The 23,665-nt window shown below is 38.1% G+C and overlaps 4 protein-coding genes across 8 annotated transcripts; 2 read left to right on the top strand and 2 right to left on the bottom strand.

Moving 5' to 3' along the window:
* Window positions 1-5,982: 5,982 nt before the first annotated feature.
* LOC140790378 (uncharacterized) lies at window positions 5,983-13,088 on the top strand. Of its 4 annotated transcripts, XR_012109392.1 has the most exons (6): window positions 5,983-6,113; window positions 6,189-7,691; window positions 7,768-10,231; window positions 11,370-11,444; window positions 11,531-11,678; window positions 12,522-13,088. XR_012109392.1 is itself a non-coding variant. In XM_073140434.1 (2 exons), exons 1-2 carry the CDS (start codon window positions 6,214-6,216, stop codon window positions 10,181-10,183), a joined length of 3,894 nt encoding a protein of 1,297 aa, XP_072996535.1. In that variant the 5' UTR covers window positions 6,043-6,213; the 3' UTR covers window positions 10,184-10,506. The 4 variants fall into 4 exon arrangements, 1 of the variants encoding a protein (XP_072996535.1); XR_012109391.1 differs by having other exon boundaries at window positions 6,043-7,691; XR_012109393.1 differs by lacking the exon at window positions 11,370-11,444 and having other exon boundaries at window positions 6,043-7,691.
* A 447-nt stretch (window positions 13,089-13,535) lies between these two features.
* Window positions 13,536-15,095, top strand: LOC140790379 (uncharacterized). Its single transcript, XM_073140435.1, has 6 exons — window positions 13,536-13,720; window positions 13,847-13,927; window positions 14,076-14,201; window positions 14,315-14,372; window positions 14,477-14,533; window positions 14,658-15,095. Exons 1-5 carry the CDS (start codon window positions 13,713-13,715, stop codon window positions 14,504-14,506), a joined length of 303 nt encoding a protein of 100 aa, XP_072996536.1. The 5' UTR covers window positions 13,536-13,712; the 3' UTR covers window positions 14,507-14,533; window positions 14,658-15,095.
* Window positions 15,096-15,325: 230 nt separating this feature from the next.
* Window positions 15,326-18,734, bottom strand: LOC140790663 (probable protein phosphatase 2C 38). The gene is made up of 4 exons (XM_073140847.1): window positions 17,931-18,734; window positions 16,661-17,028; window positions 16,225-16,461; window positions 15,326-15,836 (listed from the first exon to the last, which is right to left on the bottom strand). The coding sequence occupies exons 1-4, from the start codon at window positions 18,271-18,273 to the stop codon at window positions 15,606-15,608; spliced, it is 1,179 nt and encodes a 392-aa protein (XP_072996948.1). The 5' UTR covers window positions 18,274-18,734; the 3' UTR covers window positions 15,326-15,605.
* A 360-nt stretch (window positions 18,735-19,094) lies between these two features.
* Window positions 19,095-22,253, bottom strand: LOC140790664 (uncharacterized). Of its 2 annotated transcripts, none has more exons than XM_073140848.1 (4): window positions 22,054-22,253; window positions 21,823-21,949; window positions 21,249-21,697; window positions 19,095-19,494 (listed from the first exon to the last, which is right to left on the bottom strand). In XM_073140848.1, the coding sequence occupies exons 1-4, from the start codon at window positions 22,116-22,118 to the stop codon at window positions 19,260-19,262; spliced, it is 876 nt and encodes a 291-aa protein (XP_072996949.1). In that variant the 5' UTR covers window positions 22,119-22,253; the 3' UTR covers window positions 19,095-19,259. The 2 variants fall into 2 exon arrangements, with proteins under 2 accessions (XP_072996949.1, XP_072996951.1); XM_073140850.1 differs by having other exon boundaries at window positions 21,823-21,974; window positions 22,054-22,211.
* Between the last annotated feature and the right edge of the window lie 1,412 nt (window positions 22,254-23,665).

The following is a 23,665-nucleotide window of genomic DNA, read 5'->3' as shown; positions in this document are numbered from 1 at the left end:
TGTGATGTTGGTCGGGAAAAAGACACTGCGTGGCCTAACTCTATTCCTGACTCAAAAACCTTTTGAACTCTTCCTCTTGCTTTGAAGTATCTTTCCATTCTTTCTTTACTTTGACTACTGATCATGTAAAAAAAAAAACTAAGCACTACCCAAGCAGTGACGTAAGTCTTGTCAGCTTTTAGAGACAAGAGAGATGCCAAATCAAACAGGCAAGTACTCCTACTACTTACAATCCACAAACCCAAAAAGAGAAAGAAAGAATCCATATCCACTGCATTGCATGAAACGAGTAAAAGAAATTACCCATGACCAACCAAAAGTCCAACATATTCTATTCTGGAAATAAGAAAGCTCAACAGTGCATGCATGCAGACATCAGTCCCACGTCGTACGAGCTACATATACCAAAGTAGGTAGCTAGTCATGACCACACAATTAGACAAACAAGTGCGTGGAAATTAACAAGAAAAATAAAATTTTGGATCCAACCATATGAAGATATATAGATGGATAGTGAGATATTGAGATCAGTTTGAGGTGGCGCTGCACTCATCCTTGAGACCACCGCTGCTGCTCTTAGTAGGGAAGAGATCGAGAGTCTTTAGAGGCTTGCAAGATGGAGGATTATAATTGATATTATCCAAATCCTTGCACATCATCACTGTTCTTCCATACCCTATTGTTGCATCATTGACTAATTCTCCCTATACAAACGCGTACACATAACAACAGTAATTCTTAACAACTTTGTTTGATACGTATAAATAAGATCAAAATTTTATATATATTACCTGATGGAGGAAATGATGAGTAGTAGTAATACTTGGGTTGATATGAAAGAATGGGAGTTGTGTTGGAGATGGAGGATACTGGGAGTGGTTGTAAGAGTAGAGGAGGTTGTAATGCCTGCTTAGCCTCCTGCGAAGCTTCTGCCTCTCTCTAGCCTTGTGGTTTTGGAACCAGTAGAAGACATTCTTGCCTTCTATCCTCCCAAACTGGGACAAGTGTGCAGTTATCTGCTGTATTTGGGATGCATTTGGAGTCCTCACTCCACTTCTATACATCTCCTCCAGTACCATTAGCTGCTCTGGAGTTGGGCACCATCTTGTCGAAGAAGAAGTTTGAGGCATCTCTCTCTCTCTCTCTCTCTATACTTTGGATTTGTCTCTTTGCTATTGTCTTGATGTCTATTGGTTTTGGAGGTATATGGAGACGTGGGTGGGAATATATGGTTGCATGGGATGCGGAGGAGGATGAAAGGTGGAGAGTGAGACAAGAGACAAAACGTATATTGTGGGAAGAGGATAGAAGAGCAAACAGTTCGAGTCTTATGAGAAAAAAGTTTGGAAGAGGAGGGGGTGGGGGGGAGAGAAGCAGTAGAGGAGTAAAGTGGTGTACTGTCATGCTGATGTTATTCTGAAGAGGGCATTGAATGGGTACTTCAATTGGCTTTTTCCCACTTCCTCTTGCTCTTTAAATAACACCCTACATAACTTCTATTTTTACTACAATCAACCTCTCATCATTTTACCAAAGAATGTTCTTTCCAAAAAAAAAAAACCCAAAGAATGTTCAGTTATTTTAAAAATAAAAAAAATTAAATACTCAAGTAGTAGTTAATAATCATTATGCGTATGCAGTTCATTTAGCTCATCAATATGAATAACCGTTGATTAAGTGGACTAATGGTAAGTTTATTCTATATAATAGAATGCTAATAATAGAAAATAGAAAATATATGGTACTTTTACATATATATATATATATATTGGATGAGGGATCGTTATATATATATATATATATATATATAGAGAGAGAGAGAGAGAGAGAGAGAGAGAGAGAGAGAGAGAGAGAGAGTAGTAAATAGTACTAACTACTAACTAGTAAATGGAAGGGATCACATCTACTGTGATGTTGGTTGGTGAGTGGTAGTGGAGTGTCATTGAAGAGGACAGGCAGCTTGTCACACGCCTCCCTGTCCACCATTTGGGTTGAGAAGCAAATTATAAGGTGATGATGACCTGCACCCAATCAACTCTTTTGATAGATAGATTCTCTCTCTCTCCATGGATCTTTTTCTCCTTCTTCAGCATTTAATTGCATTTAAATTACATGCATGCATGCATTGCTATTTAAAGGAGTTTTTGACTAAACTAGATTTATTCTTTTTTTATTACCAAAATATAATATTTTTTATAATTAATGTCAAATATGTTCTAATTTACTGTAACTCTAATAAAAATGCTAAATTGATCGGCATTTTTTTTTCTAAGCAAGAATGTTGATCAATTCAATATTTTTATCTGGTCCTAAAATACTGAACTGATCAACGTTTTATATATATAATTTTTTTAACTTAGTTTTTCAACAGCTATGACAAAAAAATGCATGATGATAAAGACGGACGTTTTTAAAAATGCTAATCGGTTCAATATTTTTGTTAGAACTCCAGTGAATTAAATCTCATTTAGTAATAATTTTAAATTATAGTTTATTTTAATAAAAAAAATGGATTTGGTCAAAAATTCGTATTTACTGCATGTAAAATTAATAGACTTATCATCTCATGATCTTAAGAATTCTCCAAGTCTAGGACATCAATCTGTGTTCAAATCTCATGTACTATTAACTTTCTTTTTATTAATTTGCTCTCATAACAGAAGAATAAAGATTTTAGATAATTTAGGAGGTAGATTATACACTTTTATTCTTTATGCGTATATCAAAATAAATTAGATACCAAAAGAGATCTTAATGTGCAAATTGATTAACCCCATGATTTTCTTCTTCTTCTTCTTCTTCTTTTGGTATCTCAAGTATGCTTATATATATATATATTCTTATACAAAATGACAAATAGACTAGAGGGTATAGAGTTAACCCAGAAAGAGAAAAATTTTATCAGCTACCAAGATTGGCTAACCTTATGTTTCTTGATTAGCTATATACATATAAATATCCCAATTGTAGCTTTATATACTCCTATATATATATATATATATAACTTAATTTTGTTATGCATGAAAATAATCTACAGGGAAGCTAGAAATCGAATACAAAAAATACATATATAGGCCTGTAGTTATAGGTTACAAACTCCAAAGAGAACAGAAGAGAGGAATAAGCTCTAGGAATCTACCAGGAGTACTCCTCCTATATATGCCAATGTATTACCTCATGGTAGCGTAGCTCACTCTCTCGTCTATCGAGATATATATGCATGCATGTGATTTGATTGAGCATGAAGAGAATAGTTGACCAAGTATATATATATATATATATATATATATATATATACACACACTTTAGACTAGGTTATTAGCTTTGGCATTTGTGGATCATTTTGTTTTGTTTTTGTATTTTTAGAGTTCATAAATCTTGTAAAGTATATTTCAAGTAATCCTATGAGAGAATAATAGGTTGATGCAACTAATCTTTTAGCGGCAGTAATGAGTAGGCCTTGAATTAAATAGCCTTAATGGACTTAGTTATTGTTTCATGACAACTTACATATATGTCTAGTCTATTTCACTGACTTCCTACCCTCCTTTCCCCCACTTGGATAATTAAAGAGAAGCATGTGGAATTAACTTAGATCTAGGGTTCTCAAATTAACCACGTACATCTAGCCCTTCTCTTTTGCATGCATAAATAGTAGCAGAGGTAAATATATACAAATTTATTGAAAAAAAAAAATCCTTTTTGGCCTTTGTCTGGGAGTACTGCTTTATAAATATTCTAGGACTATCTCTATCAACGTACAGTGTTTTGGATGCAGTTTATTTAAACTTTATTGTTCACAAATTAAGCACATCTAGCCCGGGTTTTTGTTTTGTTTTTTGTATGCATAGGAGTGAACTTTTAAGGTAAAACAGTTTTCAGTAAAAACTATTTCACCATTAAAATTAGTGATTCAGTGATCGTTTAGAAGCAGGCTGATTCATAGAATAAGTTTGAAAAGTTTCATACAGCAGGAGAGATGATTGATTAGAGATATCAATGGTTTGACAAAGTTTAGAAAACAAAAACAAACAAAAAAAGCCTGAAAAAACAAACAAGAACAGGCTAATTAAGCATATGGCATGCATCCAGGAGTAGTCGTATAGCTATAGTTCCAGGCTATAGTACAAATAGTATCTCAGTTGATGTGATGTGACCTGTCTACCAAAGATCATCTTATTCTCCTCTTCCTCACGCCATCTCTCTCTCTTATCCAACTACAGGCCAATTGATCCACTGGCTCAGATCTCTTGCTATGCTCATAGCCATTGGTACTGCACTCCTGCCTACCTCTCTCAAATAACTTTTTTTTGTCTTTACCGATAACATTCCAAATGCTATCTCTATCTCTTTCTCTTGCTTCTCTCTCATCTGGCCTTGGAAAGACATGCATTAAAACGCATGCTCTAAAGAAGCAAATCCGAAAGGCATTGAGTTATGGAGATTGACAGCAGTGGGAAAGCACCACCATGCAATATCACCTCGATAACCAAACACCCTCCCAGCTCCCATATTTTTTATAACCTTTTCAAATTATGATCACCTTGGTGACAGTGATAGAGTATCACAAGTTCAAATAAACACTTGTGATTAGATTAGCCCATTAAATCTCTACTAGTAAAAACAATCAAGGTTAGTTCGAAGGTAGAATTTTAAAGAGCTCCCATACTGGCTGCTGTTTGGGTTGACTCTATTTGTAACAGATGCTGTAGAACCAGAAGATGTCATCAAAGTAATACAAGTCCACGTACATTGACCAAAAGTTCAATAGACATATATTTATATATAACATTCAGGAACATAACTAGATGGATTAATTTCCAATAATTGTAATTCAGCTTATTTTATATATTCCCTGTTTCCCAGTCCTTCATTTGTAGGTGATGATAGATAAGTCCATAATAATTTATGCATATTTAAAAGATGGTTAGATATTTTTAAAGAGGTAATTAGACTAAGACCCTAAACTATTGTTGTTACATATTGACCTTCTAAATTACCCCTTAATGACGCAAATAGAAAAATATTAAATGACCATTTTATCCTTAGTATTTTTTTTCTTATAAAATAAGGGTCAAACGATTCCTATAGGACCTAAAATTTATGGTAATATATGCTATTTTTTAACAGTAAAATCTAACTGATAACAAACAAAAAAGTATTTCAGAAAATTTTCATAATTAAAAAGTTCAATATGTCACAAAGAAAAAAAAGAGAGGGTTTAGATGTAATTATTTAGCTTAATCTTTGTATATTATTCCATCTCTAGGATTAATATCTTAAGATTATATGCAACGTTCGCATACAATTAAAATCCTCTATTGGGCCGATCTGAATACAGGCCCATATTTTGGCCCAAATAACTTTTGAGGATAAATGTTTGAGTCGGAGCCCAATTAAAGCCCAAACTCTCTTTTTAAGTTGGCGAGTCGAAAGTGGTTTGAGAAATTTACACAATTGCCCTCGAAAACTTTTCAAATATCATAACTATACTATTAATTTTTAAATAACATAATTGTCACTTTTGACATAGTAAATATTTTTATAGGGATAAAATGTTGGACAATTTGTTTATGATTGCTCTGTAGATATTAATTCCCAGTTTGAAAAATATGAATTTTGATTAAAAAAAAATCTGGGTCCAAAATTTGTGGTTGGGGAGCAAGAGGATTGATGAAATAAATCCGAAACAGTTACAAATTTCCCGCCCAATGTTCATCACCCTCGTGATCCGATTTATTCTGATCGCCCCCGCCAATCTCCTTAATCCGACGGCTGGGATCCCCTAATCCCCCACCAAATCCACGGCCCGAAACCGATACGAAATCTTGCTCCCCGTGCCGGTATCAGTATCGGTTTGGTTTCGGTGCGAGTCGCCTTCCCACGCCCCTCTCCTTCGTCCCTCTTCTTCGTCTCTCTCTCTCTCTCTCCGATATCTATTAATTAATTTCGTCACTTTCTCTCTCTATCTCTATCTCTATACCACACGCCGCCTTCTCCCACTTCCTCTGAATCCGACGCCTTGTGGTCCTCCACGTCATCGTCGTCTTCTTCGCCTCATCTCCTCTATTTATCTAGGGTTTCCTCCAAGCATCCCATCCCCCCTCTTAAAGGTACACGCCTTCCTTGTCTCTCTACGACCGAGGCTAGGGTTTCGTTTCTTGATTCCTTTGGCCGTCCTTTTCTAGGGTTTGTTGGTGTCCTTGAATCTTGATGGAAGTGGTCAAGAGTAGCCCTAGGGTTTCGGGGCTGGACGGGGATTTCTGCCAGGAAGTCCGCGGGACGCCGTCGAGCCCGGAGGAGGAGGAGGAGGACGAAGATAAGCTCCGCGCGGAGTGGGAGGACTCCTCCGGGTTGGATTCGTCGTCGGAGATCGACTCCGGGATGGAAACGGACGAGTTGGAGATCTCCGAGATTGGTGAGGCAGGGACCGAGCTGTGCCAGGTGGGGAACCAGAGCTGTAGCATTCCTCTCGAGCTCTACGATCTCCCCGACCTTGGTGGAGTCCTCTCGCTGGAGACATGGAACAATTGCCTCTCTGAGGAGGAAAGGTTTGCGCTTTCTCAGTACCTCCCTGATATGGACCAGGAGACCTTCGCCTGGACTCTGACGGAGCTCTTCTCTGGGAAAAACTTCCACTTTGGGAGTCCACTCAGTAGTATCTTCGAACGCCTTAAGGGCGGCCTCTGTGATCCAAGAAACGTGCTTTATCGCCGGGGTCTTAAATTCTTGCAGAGTCGTCGGCATTACCATTATCTCCGCAAGTACCAGAATTCGATGGTAGGGAGTCTTAATCGGATCAGGGATGCTTGGCAGAATTGCAAGGGGTATGGTATAGAGGAGAGGCTTCGGTTTTTGAATATACTCCGGAATCAGAGGTCCCTAGGTTTTGAGAGGGATGGGGACGTGGAGTCAAGCACGGACTTGGAGAGTGAGGACTCGGACGAGCTGTTCCAAAGGAAGTGGTCCAAGATAGATCGGTGGAGGCGTTCCTATGATAGTACGGGTGTGGAGAAGATGAAGTTTGGGAAAGAAGATAGAAGGGGCGAGTTGGGAGTGGCTACACAGAAGGCTTCTTCCCAGAAGGACTACATTGGAGCAGGGGGTCGTTATTCTTCAGCTATCAAGCATGGTACGGAAAGTAAAACTAGATATGCCAAAGTTGCAGCAAATGATTTCAGGGATGCTCAGAGAGCTAGACAGCGGATAGGCGTTGAAGATGATTATTTAGAGGAGCAGGAAGACGAGAATGGCTTGCCAAGGGACTGGAATGCATCTTGTGGAAGTGCAGCAGTCAGGGCAACACTTCCGAAGCCATTGAAGCTACAGGAATTAGCAAGACAGTCCCAGAGGGGCATGTACGGCAAAGGCCATGTTGGGTCGCCTTATTTTCAAGGTGAGAGTAGGAGAGCTGATCAAGCTGTTACTGTAGCTTCGTATGATCCACAATATTTTGAAACTTTGAAGAAGTCGAAGCATTCAGAGAGGGGTCAGATATATCTGGCTAGAAGGGCAAAGCACCAGGCAGTGAAAGAAAATCAGGTGGACTGGTCGGCTGGCCATCACCATGTCCAGTGCAAAAAAAATCTTGAAGTAGTATCTTTGGACAACGCTGTTAACTCTGATGACTGGAATACCAGAGGCAAGAAATTGCAAACTGGGAATGAGTACAGAAGCAGGAATAGTATTGGGTATGAATCAAAATGTAAATTTTATTGTGTTATTATATTGCAGATGGATGACTCAAGTTTTTTGTTCTGATTGCAGGACCAAAATATCACGAAGAAAGATCACAGGCAATTCTGCTCGATATCTCACGAAGTTTGCTCAAAATGAGGAGACCGAATCTGATTCATCAGAGCAAGCTGATGAAGATGGATATTTGGATACTTTAGGAAATGAGATGGAGTTTCCTCAGTCTGAAGTTGTTAAACCAGTGTATTGCTCCAAGAAAGCAAGCAAAGTCATGAAAATGGATAAAAAGGTGCACACTGTCTTTTCTCCTGTTAGTGAATCCTACCCAAGAAAAGGGAAGCATAAAGGTGAAATGACTGAGCCCAGCTACTTGCGTGATGTTAAATTGATGAAGAAGGGCAACATGACACGGCCTAGTGAAAAGTTACACACACCACTGTTAAAATCTTACAATGCAGAGAGGAAGCGCAAAGGGGTATTTGATCTGGATCATTCTTCAGAAGGGGTTAAGTATGCCCATAATTATAGCATCCCCGTGTTGGAAATAAATGAGGGAAATTTGGATAGAACTTCCAAGTTACCAGAAGAAGAGAGGCAGACAAACAGATCAGGGTACAAAATCCAAGTCTTTGATGCTGACAGTATTGAGGCTGCTCATCATGGAAGGTCAGGCAAGCCTCCATCAGTGTGCAACTCTGTGATAAAGAAGCCAAGAGGAAAGGTGGATGCTATGCAGCTGGATGGTCAAGATGAATCTTCTTGTTTCCAATCTAGCCCAAAGCAGCAGCTTGATGAGCCCAATACCACGAAGAAGAAGGGAAGGAGGAAAACTGATGGTCGAACTGATTCTCCATCAGTGATAGCACCAGATCTGGCCATACCAGAGAAGATTTCAGGGGATTTGGATCCTGAGAAACCACAGAAGAAGGCATTTACTCTGATTACGCCTACAATTCATACTGGTTTTTCATTCTCCATCATTCATCTTCTTTCAGCTGTGCGGAAGGCAATGCTTACTCCATGTACAGAGGAAACCACAATTATGAATAATTGTACTGACAAAGATGATAGTACACTAAGAAAGGAAGAGAGAAATGATGTACATCGAGTCTCGACTGGCGAACACCTATTTCATTCTCATGAGAGTATGAATGTAGATAGTTCAGTACAAAACAATATGGCCTGTCTCACAGTTCAAGAGATTGTTAATCTAGTTAGATCAAACCCAGGAGACCCATGTATTCTTGAAACGCAGGAGCCGCTTCACGATTTAGTTCGAGGAGTGCTGAAAATATTTTCATCTAAGACGGCTCCATTAGGAGCAAAGGGTTGGAAGCCCCTTGTTTTATATGAGAAGTCAAACAAAAGTTGGTCATGGATTGGTCCGCTTTCTCCTAGTTCATCTGATAATGAAACTGTTGAAGAGGAAACTTCTTCTGAGGCATGGGGTATACCCCACAAGGTGCTTGTTAAGTTGGTCGATGCATTTGCTAATTGGCTGAAAAGTGGTCAAGAGACCCTTCAGCAGATAGGAAGCCTTCCTCCTCCTCCTCTGTCGATTCTCTCTAACTTGGATGAGAAGGAAAGATTCAAAGATTTAAGAGCTCAGAAAAGTCTGAACACTATTAGCCCAAGCTCTGATGAAGTCAGAGCATATTTTCGCTGCGAGGAACTCTTAAGATACTCTGTTCCAGATAGGGCTTTTTCCTACACTGCTGTGGATGGGAGAAAATCTATTGTTGCTCCACTAAGAAGGGGAGGTGGAAAGCCAACATCAAAAGCTCGGGATCATTTCATGCTTAAGCCTGACCGGCCACCTCATGTTACTATTCTTTGTCTTGTAAGGGATGCAGCTGCAAGATTACCTGGGAGCATTGGAACAAGGGCAGATGTTTGTACATTAATAAGGGATTCACAGTATATTGTTGAAGACGTTACTGATGCGCAAGTCAACCAAGTAGTTAGTGGGGCTCTGGACAGGTTGCATTACGAGCGTGATCCTTGTGTACAGTTTGATGCTGATAGGAAATTATGGGTTTATTTGCACAGAGACAGGGAAGAGGAAGATTTTGAGGATGATGGTACTTCATCTACTAAAAAGTGGAAAAGGCCAAGGAAAGATGTCGCTGAAAATCCGGATGAGGGGGCAATGAATGATGTTAACTGTCATGCAAGTGGGGACCCAGCTGGAGGTGGTTCTACTGGATATGACTGCGATCCTGATCGCAATGTTGACTCATCATCTGGCAGAGGAGGGGAAAGGTCTGAACTTGTTTATGACAATATGAGGACAGATGTGGGGTTATTAAGTGATGCCACACCAGATAATGGGAGCCTTGGCAATTGTGCGAGTTGGGAGGACGCTCGCTTGAAACCTTTGCGGGAAAATAAAATATTATGCCAAGAGAATTCCATCAACGAAGATTTTGATGATGAAGCGTTTAACAGGGAGAGGCCAATTGGGCTCTTGAGTACGAGCTTTCAATGAGGAGTCTGTTTATTTTTTTGTGCTGTTTATTTGGCAGCACCAGTTTCGGTAATATAAGATTTCAGAAAGATATCCTTAAGTGTTGCTAAACATTTTTTAGAATGCTTATTACTGGAATATGCGGCTTTCATTGATGTGTTTTCCTTGCTCCTACACTCCTGTTCTTTGTACTAATTTAAACAGATAGATCAATGAGCAAATTTAAGGGGTAAATGTTGGGATATATTTGGTAACATGCATGTAAAGTCTGAACTGTACATGGATTATGCTGTTTGCTTACTGGAATATTTCTTAAATTGAAATTCTGATATCTGATTAAGTTATTTTCTTGCCAGTTGCAACAACCGTATTTATAAGTAAAATAGACGATGATTTCATGGTTGCTAAAAATCTGAAAACTGTAATATGACACGGTTTGATTCAATTCTATATCTGATCAGAGCTTTAATTTATTTATTTTAGAGTAGTTTAAATTAGATTTACCTGCAATAGTTGTCGTATTGGACCTTTGCTAGTGTAATTAGGATTTCATACAATTTAGAAGATTTCTCGTTTCTATTTTGAGTGCTAATTTATAGCCTTTTTTAGGGATAACAATTTGTAGCGGTGATGAACTATAAAATGGCACTAATACTCTTTTAGTGGTGTTATTAGTAATTCTCTGTGAGAACTACCAGACATGATTAAGGTTCATTGAAATGTTCAGATTGCAGCATATCATTTCATGGCTTTTTACTGCTTTTACTTTCACATCCTAGCTTGATAGATCGATAATCAGGAGATAACTGAATAGAGGTCCAATTTTAAGACCATATTCCTAGAGTTACACAACATGACACCATATCATTTCATATAAGCTCTCACATTTACATGTATGTCCTATATAAAGGTTTAGAATTTGCATAAAGGGCCCTCTATAACTTTAATTTGCAGATACGACCTCAAGAATTGTCATGTCTCTAAGACTGACAACGTTGTTATCATGTGTGCATGTATATGTATAGTGACCTTGCCAAATAGGTATTTTATGCATATGAGAATTTGTTAATTCCACATCTGTGCTTTAGAAAAATCTTGTAAAACATTGCCATCCGCATCTTTGCGTGAAAAGACATTCAAAATAGAGTTACTTTCCTGCCATCTATGTATAAGCCAGCAAGTAAAAAGTTTATTTCTTGATATTTAGGACTTTTAATTTGCCTCGTGGTGCAAGTTATGGCACCAAAGTTGCTTAAGGAATGTCAGTAGCATTATGTGTCAGGTGAGTATCCTTTGGCAGTTCTGTTACTATGGGGAGCTGGGGCTAGGTATATATGAAGGTAGGCTAATGGAGACTTTCTTTTGCAGGGCATGGGCTAGCTGTGGGTGATCCAAAGCAGAAATGATCAGAAGTTGTGAGGCATGGGTGCTAGAGGATCATCATATGTAATGGTCGTGAACTATAGACTTCCCCAGATGAGATGTGCATGCGGTCGGGCAGTGAATCAAGTGGTCGGTAAGCTCTTTTTTGAGTAGTTATGGTGATATTTTTCTTTTTTTGGCTTTTTGAGTTATATTTTTGCTGTTGGTTCAGCTCTTCTCAGTTGTGAAAGATATCGGTTTAAGTTGATCAGTTTCAGTTCTTCATAAATTTTAATTCAAGGATGCAATTGATCATAATTGTTTTCTGGATTAGATATTTAATATTAATTAATCAAGTTTTCGTTCAACTAAGGTCTTTAAATTTGAGATGCCCATTACTTGTAACTGACATATGTATATATTAAGTCATATCAGCAGGTTACTCCTTTAATCTGCAGCAGTGGTATACCGTATACATCACCTCTATTGCCAGAACAAGTCATAGCCTCAATATTACTCTCTGATTGCTAGTCTAGACTTTATGCTCTCAAATATGTTGGATGACTGAAAGCTCGTCAATAAAATTAAAAAAATTGCTCTCATCACTATCCTACTTGCATCTAGGTCCGATCTTGAACTCTATCTTCTGTCTTGGAAACCTTCACAATGATCTGCGACGGTAGCTGAGAATTGCATTTCGAGTTTCTGAATTGTACTCTTGGTGTGATGTTAAGCAAAACATATTTTTGTTTCTCAGTGTGTCGATGTTTGTTGACCGATTTGTGATTCAAGGAACATAAACTAAATGACATATTTGTGAAAATTCTGTGTACATAAACTACCTTTTTTTTTTATCACATGCAAGATTTTAGTTGGCCTAATATTATTCCTTGCCATTGTTCCCTTTAACATTCTGTTTTGTTTTTATTGTGGTTTATATATCTATTTTCTTGGAGTATAATGCACAATGTAATATTTTATTTTTATTTTTTTGAAGACACTTATCTGATCCAATGAGAAGCACAGAGTTGAACTATTAATAATGAAAAGAAGGTGGCGTAAATTGAAACAAACACAAAGGAGGGTGTGAAATGAAAAATTCCCATTAGTCTTAAGAGTATCGGGTTAGACTTCGGAGGCGGATCTACTCTCGATTGGATCCGACATTCGCGTCGAATACTTTGACATTTTACCCACGATACACCCGAAATGAGCCGCTCCTTTCCCCGAGGCCAAGCAACCTTCGAAGACCACATCACATCTCGAAAACCCTAGATCCCTCCTCGTCGGCGACGGCGCCGGCAATGGATCATGCCGGGAACGCTACTCCTCCTTCCCCCACTCCGATCTCCTTCCAGAATCCGGAGGTCACCGGAGAGCCGCAGAAGGAAGGAGAATTGGAGGCTGGAGAGAAGCAAATGACCCAGCCAGTTGCCGTCTCCCTCGTCGCAGCTGCTGAGACCGGTGAGGAGACTGACGTCCAGAAGAAGCTGCGTCGAGCGGAGCGGTTCGGGATGCCGGTGATGCTATCCGAGAAGGAGAAGCGCAACACTCGCGCCCAGAGGTAGGTGGTGGTTTTTGTTTTCTTCTTTCTTTTCTGTTTACTAGATTGGAGTTCTGGGTCTGCCCTTATGATATTTATGTTCGAGAAGTAACAATGTAATTCCGATCTGATGATTATGATTTTTATTAGCGGGTATTACTAGAGATACAGAACATTAACTTGAATTATTTGTCTGTTAGGTGAGATATGGGTACTGTTACTTCTAATATTATGTATTCTTGCGTTAGGAAATATATTTATTCAGTTGGGCTTTGGGCATTATGGGCTTCTGTCTTTCCTGAAATTGCTTTGGGTTAGTGTTTTGATTGCTAGGGTGGTGACAGTAAGTTGGAACTGGGTATAGAAGTCGTTATCAGCTCCAATTGGAGCCTTTGTGACTTTGGATTGTGGCGTAGACAAGTTATGTTGGATAATTATGATGATTATAGTGATTTTTGTTTCTGGCAGTCGTCTCAGGAAGAATTCTCACTTCCTGATTAAGGGGACAGATGCTTATGGTATTTGCTCAACTTGGACTTGTGCTTGATAGCTGTGATATTTGATTGGAGAGAGATAGAGTTATAAAAGAGTGATAGCTGTTCAAATAAGAAATCTTTCTGGTTCCTGTTCAATGCTTTTAGTTTGATGATCCAGTAAGAACCAAAATGCCACCTTTCTTACTCACGCCTATCCCTTTATTATTATTCCTGAGACAAACTGGCCCTTGAAAGTTTTAAAGCTTACTTTATCTGTTTTGAATTGATACATCTCATCTCCAGGTTTGGGACCGGATCCACCTTGCATCAAACTCCTGGTACAGGACAATTGGAGGACCAGAAAAGAAAGGCCCGGGCTGAGAGGTATATATTGCACCTTTTGTATTCGTTAGTGTACTAAGCTATAACTCTGAATTTCAATGCCTACTAACATATGCTTTTAAAACCAGTAGGTTATTGACACTGTTCTAGACAAGTTTCTTGGCCTTATTCTTCCATGTCATTTACTTAGGTTTGGACTTGCCACTCACTCCACAGTTGATGAGGAGGCAAAGAAGAAGGCACGGTTAGCCAGATTTGCACAGAACCCCAAGATTGATAGTCTGGAAGAAGAAAAAAGAAAGGCAAGAGCTGCCAGGTGAATGGACCAGTATTTGATTGTTTTTCTTTGTGTTCGTCAAACCAAAGTCATGCCATTTGTAACTGCTGGTAATATGGAGGATCCACTGAACATCTTTATACCATTTCCAGGTTTGGGGAGGCATCTACTGCTTCGTCTCAAGCAAATGGCAAGGATGAATTTGAACAGGTAGGTTTTCACATGGTTTGGTCATCAAGGAATCAAAGCTTTAGCTTCTTCTTTGAGTTCTTACTCTTCCTCTTCTTTTTCATTCTGTTCGTGATTTGAAGCAGAAGGCAGCAACGGTGGCTAGTAATGTATGATGGGATTCAGATCAGATATTCGTCAAGGTAAAACCCCCCACTCTCGTGCTTCCAGGTCACCAAAAAACTTGCATCATAAGAAATGGAACTGCCACATTAATTTCCTTTTTAAGCTTGTGCCTGAAGTTCCTCATGAATCTTTGTTCGGCAGGTATCAATGTGCTTGTATATTTATTTCCTAGCTCTATGGAGGCTCCTTGTTGTGCACTCAGGGGAAGGGAGACATATGGAGGCACCATCTCATAACTTGTAGAATGCTATTATGACAATATGACAATTTTAGTTGGTTCAGTTCTGATATACTATTAACCAGTGATGACTTGTGTAGTAGGGAGATGTAAGTTGGCTTGGAAGCTACCAGTGTCCTCCTATACATGTAAACAGAGCTGTTTTAACATGTAGTTAGTCTTTTAACAAATCTAAGTAGAACAGTTGTTAAACTGTTGGTTTACATTTGGAGGTTATATTGGTGATTTCATCACTAGGCATTTGGCGTTTCATGTGTGGATGCTCTTGTTGTCTTGTACTCCATAAACTTTGCCTTGGCAGTCGAATGATGAAGTAATGGAACATGTTATTTTGTTGACTATGGTCGTCTTTGAGTAGTAAAAAGAGCCTCATGAGTTTAACCATTAAAGGTGGGTTTGATTAATTGGTGGATAAGAAATATTTATTTATAAATTATTATTTTTTAAAATGTATTTTGCAATCAAATATTTACATATATTTAAATGAAATTTTGTAAAAGATAAGAACAAGCTTTCAGTCCTTAACTATCCTTGTCTGTTGATGATGAACTGAAGCAAGCATTCAGATCTATAAATACAACCATACCTAAGCTAATTGTTACTGAGTACGAGGTACATGTAGAACAATTATAAATTGGTAATCGATGGTCTCAAAATTGGGATTACTTTACAGTTTTAGTTGGAATATGGCACCATAAATGGAAAAAATATGCTGTAGTCTCTGTGAACATACACACTTGAATTTAATCAGTTCCTGGTAGCGGCCTGAAGAAAGAATACCTGGATTCAAGCTAATAGAAGCAAGAAAAATTCCAGAAAAGAGGGAGGGAACTTTGAAGAATTCTAGAATCTCAGAACTGGGGCACCGATGGCGAAACTCCACCTCCCCTCAGTGAAAGCACAGGACTGTGGTAGAAGTTCTTACTCGTCGAGTTAGCATCAAGGTATAGAACTATGACAGTGATATCATCATGAAAATGTCTCCTAATCCCACGATCAATCTTTTTCAGATCAGAATATCTCATTTCTCTTTTCTTCGCTGCCTCTTGCAGTGCAGCTTTTACAAGTCTCTTCGCGATACCCTGCATTGTTACATGATTTCAGTAATAATTTGTAACAATCACACATCCTACTTTAGGATGCAAAAGTTTAAGCATGAAGTACCGAGTCGGAATATGGGATATAGAAGTCCTGGGTGATGCTAGTTAGTACTGCGCAAGTACTTTAAACCTCTAGAGTTTGGTTTACAGTACCGGAAAAAAAAAAACACCTCTAGAGTCTTGTGACAACAAAACTGAGTAGTTTTACTTAAAACGGGTAATGCTTGAATGACTAAGTACCCAGAAATTGAGAAGAAAAAGGAACTACACCCATAATTACCATCTAAAAAAAACACAGATATAATACACAGATTCTATCCCACTATTGACAGTATCTGGGAAATCAAAGTACAGTTGAAAGGTATCTTACATTGCGAGGTGAGTTCTGAACAATATCCACAGCCTCTTGATTGCTCAGGTGCTCCCATAGACCATCTGATGCAAATATTAAAAATTGATCTTCTGTACAAAGTTTATGAGTCAGTACTGATGGCTCAGCACTAAGGATTGATTTATGGAAGGGCATAGGTAGCCGAAACCTCGCTAATAGAGGCTCACGGTTAAACTCTGCATTTTTCAAATAAGCATCTCCAATAGATCTTGAAACCTGCATACAAGAGATAAGAGGAAAAGAATTTCATAGTTGCATGCAAAAAACAAAGTACTCCTACAAAAGTAAAAGTAAAAGTGAAATCCCAAGATCTTATGATAAAGCGACAAAAGAAAATTAAAAGAAGAAAATGTTCGTGGAATAACCAAACAGTTTAAGATCCAATTGCCAATGACGAGTTCACAAAAGGAATTACCTGTATAATTCCCTTGACACGCCAGACCTTGTGTTTTAAGACCACAATCTGTGGATCATCTGGATGCAATGAACGCAGTTCCTCTCTCACAGATTCAATGCTTGCATTGTGCTCTGATGACATCTGCACAGCTGTGACCTCCCTAATACCTCTCTCCAATCGTCCTAGAACAACACGGGAGTCTCCGACATTTGCAATATAGAGAACCCCATCGCAGATGACACCAACCAAACAGCATGCACCTACTGAGGCAATCTGAGGTTTGGTGACCCATTGCTTTCTCACCAGAGAGAGAAAGCCCTCTTCAGTAGCAGAGTATGCTTTGTGTATTACATCAGAAGACATGCCTTTCTGCTCAGTAGCATATTCTGCAAAGTAGAGACAATTATTACCACAAGGAATTGTTGCTACACATACAACCTATTTAGATAAACTCAAAAAGCAAGTGGAGAAGGAATAAGATCGTTAACCATAATTTAGCAAACTTCTGGTCATGCTCCACAATCTGGAACTCTTAAGTGAATAGAAGCTCTCACATTAATCTTGTAGACATATAGAAAATCCAATAAGCAATATTCAACAAACTATTGTTGACAACAATAAACCAAGCAAATGAAAATGATTATCTGTGTCACAAAATATTCAATGAAATTTTTTCAATATTATTCTAATATTTCAAAGGGAATAGACAGGTAATCCACTATCCACTGTAAGCATGGATAACTGAAAGTTTAAAAGAGAAGTTGTCTCTTTCCTTCTCACTGTAAGCTCAAGTGGTTTGGAGAATCAGAACTTGTTCCATGACATCTTAGCATCTAGCCAGAGACCATGTTAGTGCTTTGGATTGTGTAGATCTAGTACAGTAAACAGGATTCTCGTACTCGCTCACCATTGATGTGATGAAGTATCTGCGACTTTGTCTGGACAAATCACTTCTTTTCTCAAGTCCCTCATTTTTTGTAATATTATCCATGTATTTTTCGAACTTCTATCTTTCTCACACAAATTTTTGTTGAAAAGTTCTTTCTCTTTCTGCCCTCATTTCTATATTACCTTCTAGAAATGCTGCAGATAATCCTATATACATGCCAAACATAAACATCACTTTCAAAATAGCATTCATCAATTCCATGGACATAGACCAGGTACTCAATAAACTTTTCGGTGCTAAGAATACTTAATACTACAAGTTCTTTAGCTGCATTAAAATCTAATAATATACTACCCGATCACGAAAACTAAATCCACGATAAGAAAGAGAAATCCATACTTTTCAGATTGCAAAATAGATTCTCGACGATGTACCGTGAGGTCTCCGGCCCACCATGGCCATCATAGACCCCAACGAACGTCCCCTGAGGCGGCGCCGCCTCATCCAAGCTCAGCGGCCCCGACTCGATCTGGCTTCCATCTTCTAGCAAATTGTTTGCCTGCACCACCGCCATGGAGAACTCCCCACACGCATGGCGGCCAAGATCCTTATACCAAAGAAGCCCATCGGCTTTACCACCTCTTCCACCTCCCCTCCCGGACCCAACATCGTCTTCTCTGCGCTCCTGCGTAGGTTTCCAACATGGGCTAACAATCTTCATCAACGAGGAGGACATCGCCATCTCCTCATAGGAAAAACCCAGCAATCAAATCGTCCAATTTCCAATCCGCGTTCCAGTTTTTCCTCGATTTCACACAGGATTGTAGCTAAAACCGACGAGATTAACCGACCCAGATAAACCCAGATGGGATTTGATCCGTGGAAAGGGAAAGGAGTCACCTTTTGTGGCGGCGGAGCACTGAAAACTTCAACGAGGAACACGAAAGGGAAGGGTTTGGGAGATTACCGCGAGCGCTCGTCGGATTGGAAGAAAACCGTGTGGAAATTGTGAACAAAAAGGAAGTAAGTAAGAGAAGGAAGGCTGGTCGTCACTTCTCTATTTCTCTTCCCCTTTTGATACTATATATATATTTTTTCTATACTTTTTTTCTCTGGGAGAATAAAACAAACAGTTGGTGGGGGGGTGTTTCTGCTCTGCTTCCTTTTTGCTGTCTTTGAGGGCGTTTTTGTTCTGGAATTCTTTTTTTCTATTTCTTCCTTTTTATTTATGGGGTGGTGAGTTTGGTCTGAACGAATCAAATTAGGGATGGTGGTAGGGTAACAACCCCACTTTTTAAGCCAACTTTTGCTCTTCTCTTCTTGTTCTTCCTCTTTTTCCTCTCATTGTTTGATGACTGGGTAATCTGTGGACCAAGTTATATTGATAAGCGAGTTAACTTATATATCATTAACAGGTTATCTTCTTTGGTGGCAAGTGAATTAAGCCAAACCTAAAACCTATCAATACACTTAGGATCATATATTTATTTATATTTCAAAACTGACATCATTGTTGATTGTTGTTGATAAAGTATCACAATTCATAGTAGAAAACAATCAATCTCTGGATGATATGGATTTTATTATGCATCAAAACTCATAAACAGAAGCACAAACAAAGAGATAACCTTATAAAGAAGCTAGACTTCACTATACTTTCTTCCACATTATAGTAACCACCGATGAGAGGATATATTGTATAGGCCAAGTGCTAGATGGGAGTCTTCTTCACTGTCCAAAAAGCTCCTTATGAGAGTACATGTCAGATCTCTGAAGCGAGTACCTTAGTTGCTCTCTGACTTGTCGTAAAGCAAGAAGAACATCCTGCACGTCATTGTTGATCTTTGTTCTATGGGCCTCGACATTCAGCTGCACACTTACTGGGACTATTGCCAGCTTATTCTCGTCGTTTTCAGTCTGCTCTTCTATTGTCTCTGCCGAACTACTGCAGACAGATTGTTGCCTGGATCAAAGTATGCATTAGTGATCTTTCTGCCTTTTTTGCTTGATACCACTGAAAAGTAACACAAAGCATGCTTACTTGATTCACATGATACTTGCAAATTTTAAGTGAAATTTAATTAGATTTCTCAATCATTCCCTGGGATTGTTGTTGCTGTATTTAGGATCATGTTGGCTGTGATAAAAGTCACAAATGACTCTGGAGTATGGACTAGATGCAGAAATAACACAGTTCTATAGAATGATACTTTTTACCACTATATGACCTATATAATGCATTTTCTATGTAAGAAGACATTTCATTTCTCATTAAAATAATAAGATAATTAAGATGGAAAAAAAAAGAGATATGCATACTATATGCATATGTATCCAAATAAGATTTTTTTGATTGTACCATCAGTTCAGAATTGCAATTAAACAATCTTCCCGGTTAAAGCAAGTGCTACCTATGTCATTTTACAGCTGATAAATTTATTTGAGCTCAGGAAAAAAAAACACAAATTTCAAGTCATGGAGGATAAGAGATCATCTTAAAATGATCAGCAAATGGGACTCTCTCTGACATGCAAAAAGTAAGTTCTACACATAGAAGATACACCGTCACAGGAAAATTCAAACACCTAGAAAGATTAAGTTTTGGATGTGAATTTATCATTTTGGTGCTCATTATATGTCATCTTCATTTGAAATCAAAAAGAAAAGAATGTGCTCTCCTTCCTTATAATACTCAATTGTAGTAACAAGACAATTGAGGATGTGAACAAGAAGAAAATATAATATATGCACGCACATGAGCTGTTCATCAATCAACCATAACAGTCTCTTCATTGCATACACTATTAATAATATGGGTTGAATATGATTATCCTCTATCTATCGTTGCATGTTTATTTTTCATTGTCTAACCATTCGGCTGAGGTATATTAATCATGGAAGTCTACTCTATGTTTCATAAAGCATGTACCCGTCTTCCACACACCCAAATTATTAAAGACAAAAATTAGGCCCTGACTAAATTGATACAAGTTGTTATTTGCTTTGTCCCAAATAGGAGGCTTCATGACATGCCACAAGCTGTTTAAGCAACACATGCAGAGTAAAACAGGCATGTTATAAAGCCAAACAGTCTTTAGGCAGCGGGAGGAGTGAATAGCACATACGAAATATGAGTACATATGCTGGTGCAGTAAGAAATATATGTCATCAATATTGCATCAGTCAGAAAATTGTGCCAAAAGTAGTTCATGTCATCTAGTAATTTAGGCTCATCTGTGCAGCCAACCAATGGAGAAAGACATGGACTTCACATTCTATGACAAAAGCAGAGAAATATCCTATGTTTCAACAGATGCAAGTATATATAACTTTTTTGAATAGCATGATTCACGTCTCTCTCCATTTCAGTGAAGTAATTTGTCTATAAACCTTGACTACTTCCCTTGTTACATGGCAATCTGATCTATATTTGAGTACCAGATCTCCCCCATTATGTCTAAAGTCCAAATCGCCTCACACATGAATGGACTTCTACAAAACTAAATACAATGGTAAAGATGCAAAAGAATTACGATTAGGTGAGTCTGCAAAACAAAGCATGTAAATAACGAACAATGTCTACTAATAGACTCTTCGGCCCATTCTGACTAAATACTTCAAAATCTCTCATCAAAATGATTAGGAAATCAATTAACTAAGAATTTCTAGTGAGATCAACATCAAGATCAGGAAATAGTAAAGGTCTTCTATACACACCTCGCTGAATCAAGAATTTCCTCTTGACTGCAATCTTCAATGGCCTTATCTCGATGAGGTTCCTCCTTGTTATGAGATTGTGCAGTGCCAACTGAATACCAGCTCCCATCTTGAGAAACCAACTGATGACAAGAACCATCAGATGACGAACTGCGCATAGCATCAACCATCATCAAATCAAGAGATCTCGATGTCGCTTTCGCCTCTTCAAAGCAGCCAAATTGCCCCGAATCAACCATCAAAGATTCAGCTTTGTTTTCCTCCACTATCCGAAGACCCAACAATAATTGGGAAGATGAGGAGCCCGCGGAACTCTCGGGGAGATCCAATTTTCCAAAACCATCCAAAATCTTCAAAGATTCCAGCTTCCTCAATGCATGCTTGAGCCTCCTCTCAGCTCTTTTCCTCCATTTGATCTCGTCGGCCAGATTCTTCTCCAACTCATCCAACTGCATCAAATCAACAAAATAACACAATAAAAAGATGAAACAAAGAGAGTCCACATCACAAAAAGAACTTTCTTTAAAAACAAAGAAGAAGAATAAGAAGAAGAATAAGCCTAATGAAAATGTACCCTTTTGGCCATTCCTTCTGCTTCATCCTTAGCAGCTTTGGAGGCCACTCTCTCGGCAAGCAATCTTCCCCTCAAACAATCTACAGTCTTAAACCCATCATCACCACCTTTCCCTACTACATTCCCTCTAAAAAAGAATTCACCCACCATCACTACTAGAATCAAAGTAAAATGAGTAAAAAAAAAAATTAAACCAATATACATACAAATAAATTAACCAAAAGATTATACCTGCATTGGGTGCTTGAAGCTAGCATCGGGTTTTTGGGCATCTTAGACTCCAATCTAAGAACCATCTCAGGCCTTGGTTGGATTCAAGTATGGTACTTCAGAGACGAATGAGGCAAAACCAAGAAGATCATTGGATGTGAAGAGATGATAAGGGGCTCAGGAAAGGGGAAGTTAGTCGGCCTGCTTTTATTTCAGTTGGTGTCTTTCTACTCTCCCTCTCTGCCTCCTTTCGCGTAGCGGTATACTGTGCCGCAGGTGCATCGTCATTCGGGTGGGCCCCCATTCCTGAGTTTTGAAATTTGTAACATTAAAAGACAAAGAGGACCTTTTCATTTAACACCCTATCTTTTTACTATTTCGTTAAACCTAATTACAAATACAACAATAGCTCGGGGCGACTTTTGATTTTTTTTTACTGGTTTAAATAAACATTTACCTTACTAAATACTTTTGATTAAATTATAATTATTAAATAACCTGCCAAAGTTTCAAAAAAACTTACAACCTCTTTATACTATTATTTTTGAATCACTAAATAATCATGCTTATTAAATAGAAACAGAGTAATATAAAATTTCAGGAAGTTAAAATAATTTTGGTACAAAATAAAATAATAAGGCAAGATGTATTTAACTCTATTTTATTAAAAAAAAAAGACGGGGGCGAATTAATTTATTTCTAAAATATAGGGTGTAAACTGTAATAAACGTATTAAATAGGGTGTAATTAATAAAAGTCTAGGGGTGGAGCGGCCTTGACACGTGAATTTGGTGTGTAGTAGTCAACCAGTTGCTTGGTGTCATAACTTGCACCCAAGCTCAAGAAATGATTCCCTGCAGTACCGGATGTAGGAATTTCCTGCATACGGTCTACTGCTTTAGATTCCAAGGCTGCCAATTCGGTTCATTTTTTAACCTTTTGCTTTAATTGCTGCTTTACCCTCGATTATTGCAGACTAATTTTTTTTAAATGACAAAATTATCCTCATTCAAATGGATTTACCAATTCCCAAAAATGAGAATTGATTGGATCATCAAAATCCAACAAATTGTATGTTTAAAGATCTTGAAACATTTGGAGTTATACTTTAGTTAGTACTATATATATATATATTTATTTATTTATTTATTTTTAAAAAAAAGTATATCATATAATGATACCATGTAGGATATTATTATACAAATTAAGACATGAGGAGATGATTACTCTGTATCCTTTCCTATAGTGCCACTTTCTCTTATCTACATGACACACCACACCATGATTAGATGAAATGCTGGATGGATTATTTATGCCACTTATCTTTGCTTCTACTCAAAGACTCACACAAGTAATAATGTTTATACCTCATCATATATATATATATCCCCATTTTGGCCAATTTGGGTCCCATAGTATCAGAAATATGTGGAAGGATCATGTGATTTCTAGGACAGGGGAGAGGACAAAAGATAAGAGTCTCTTTTGCTACTTGCTACTTGTTATGTAACAAAGAAGAGTTTTTTTTTGTGACCAAATTAGCCTCATCTCAAATTATTTTTATCAATATAATTTAATATTTAAAAAATCTATTTTATTTTTGATATAGACGCCGATAAGTTTAGCGTCTAAA

This window comes from Typha latifolia, chromosome 6 (genome assembly GCF_019914945.1).
Source record: "Typha latifolia isolate L0001 chromosome 6, TyphaL0001v2, whole genome shotgun sequence".
Classification (NCBI taxonomy): Eukaryota; Viridiplantae; Streptophyta; class Magnoliopsida; order Poales; family Typhaceae; genus Typha; species Typha latifolia.
The sequence above is the reverse complement of the archived record's forward strand: the minus strand, read 5'-3'. Positions and strand labels throughout refer to the sequence as shown.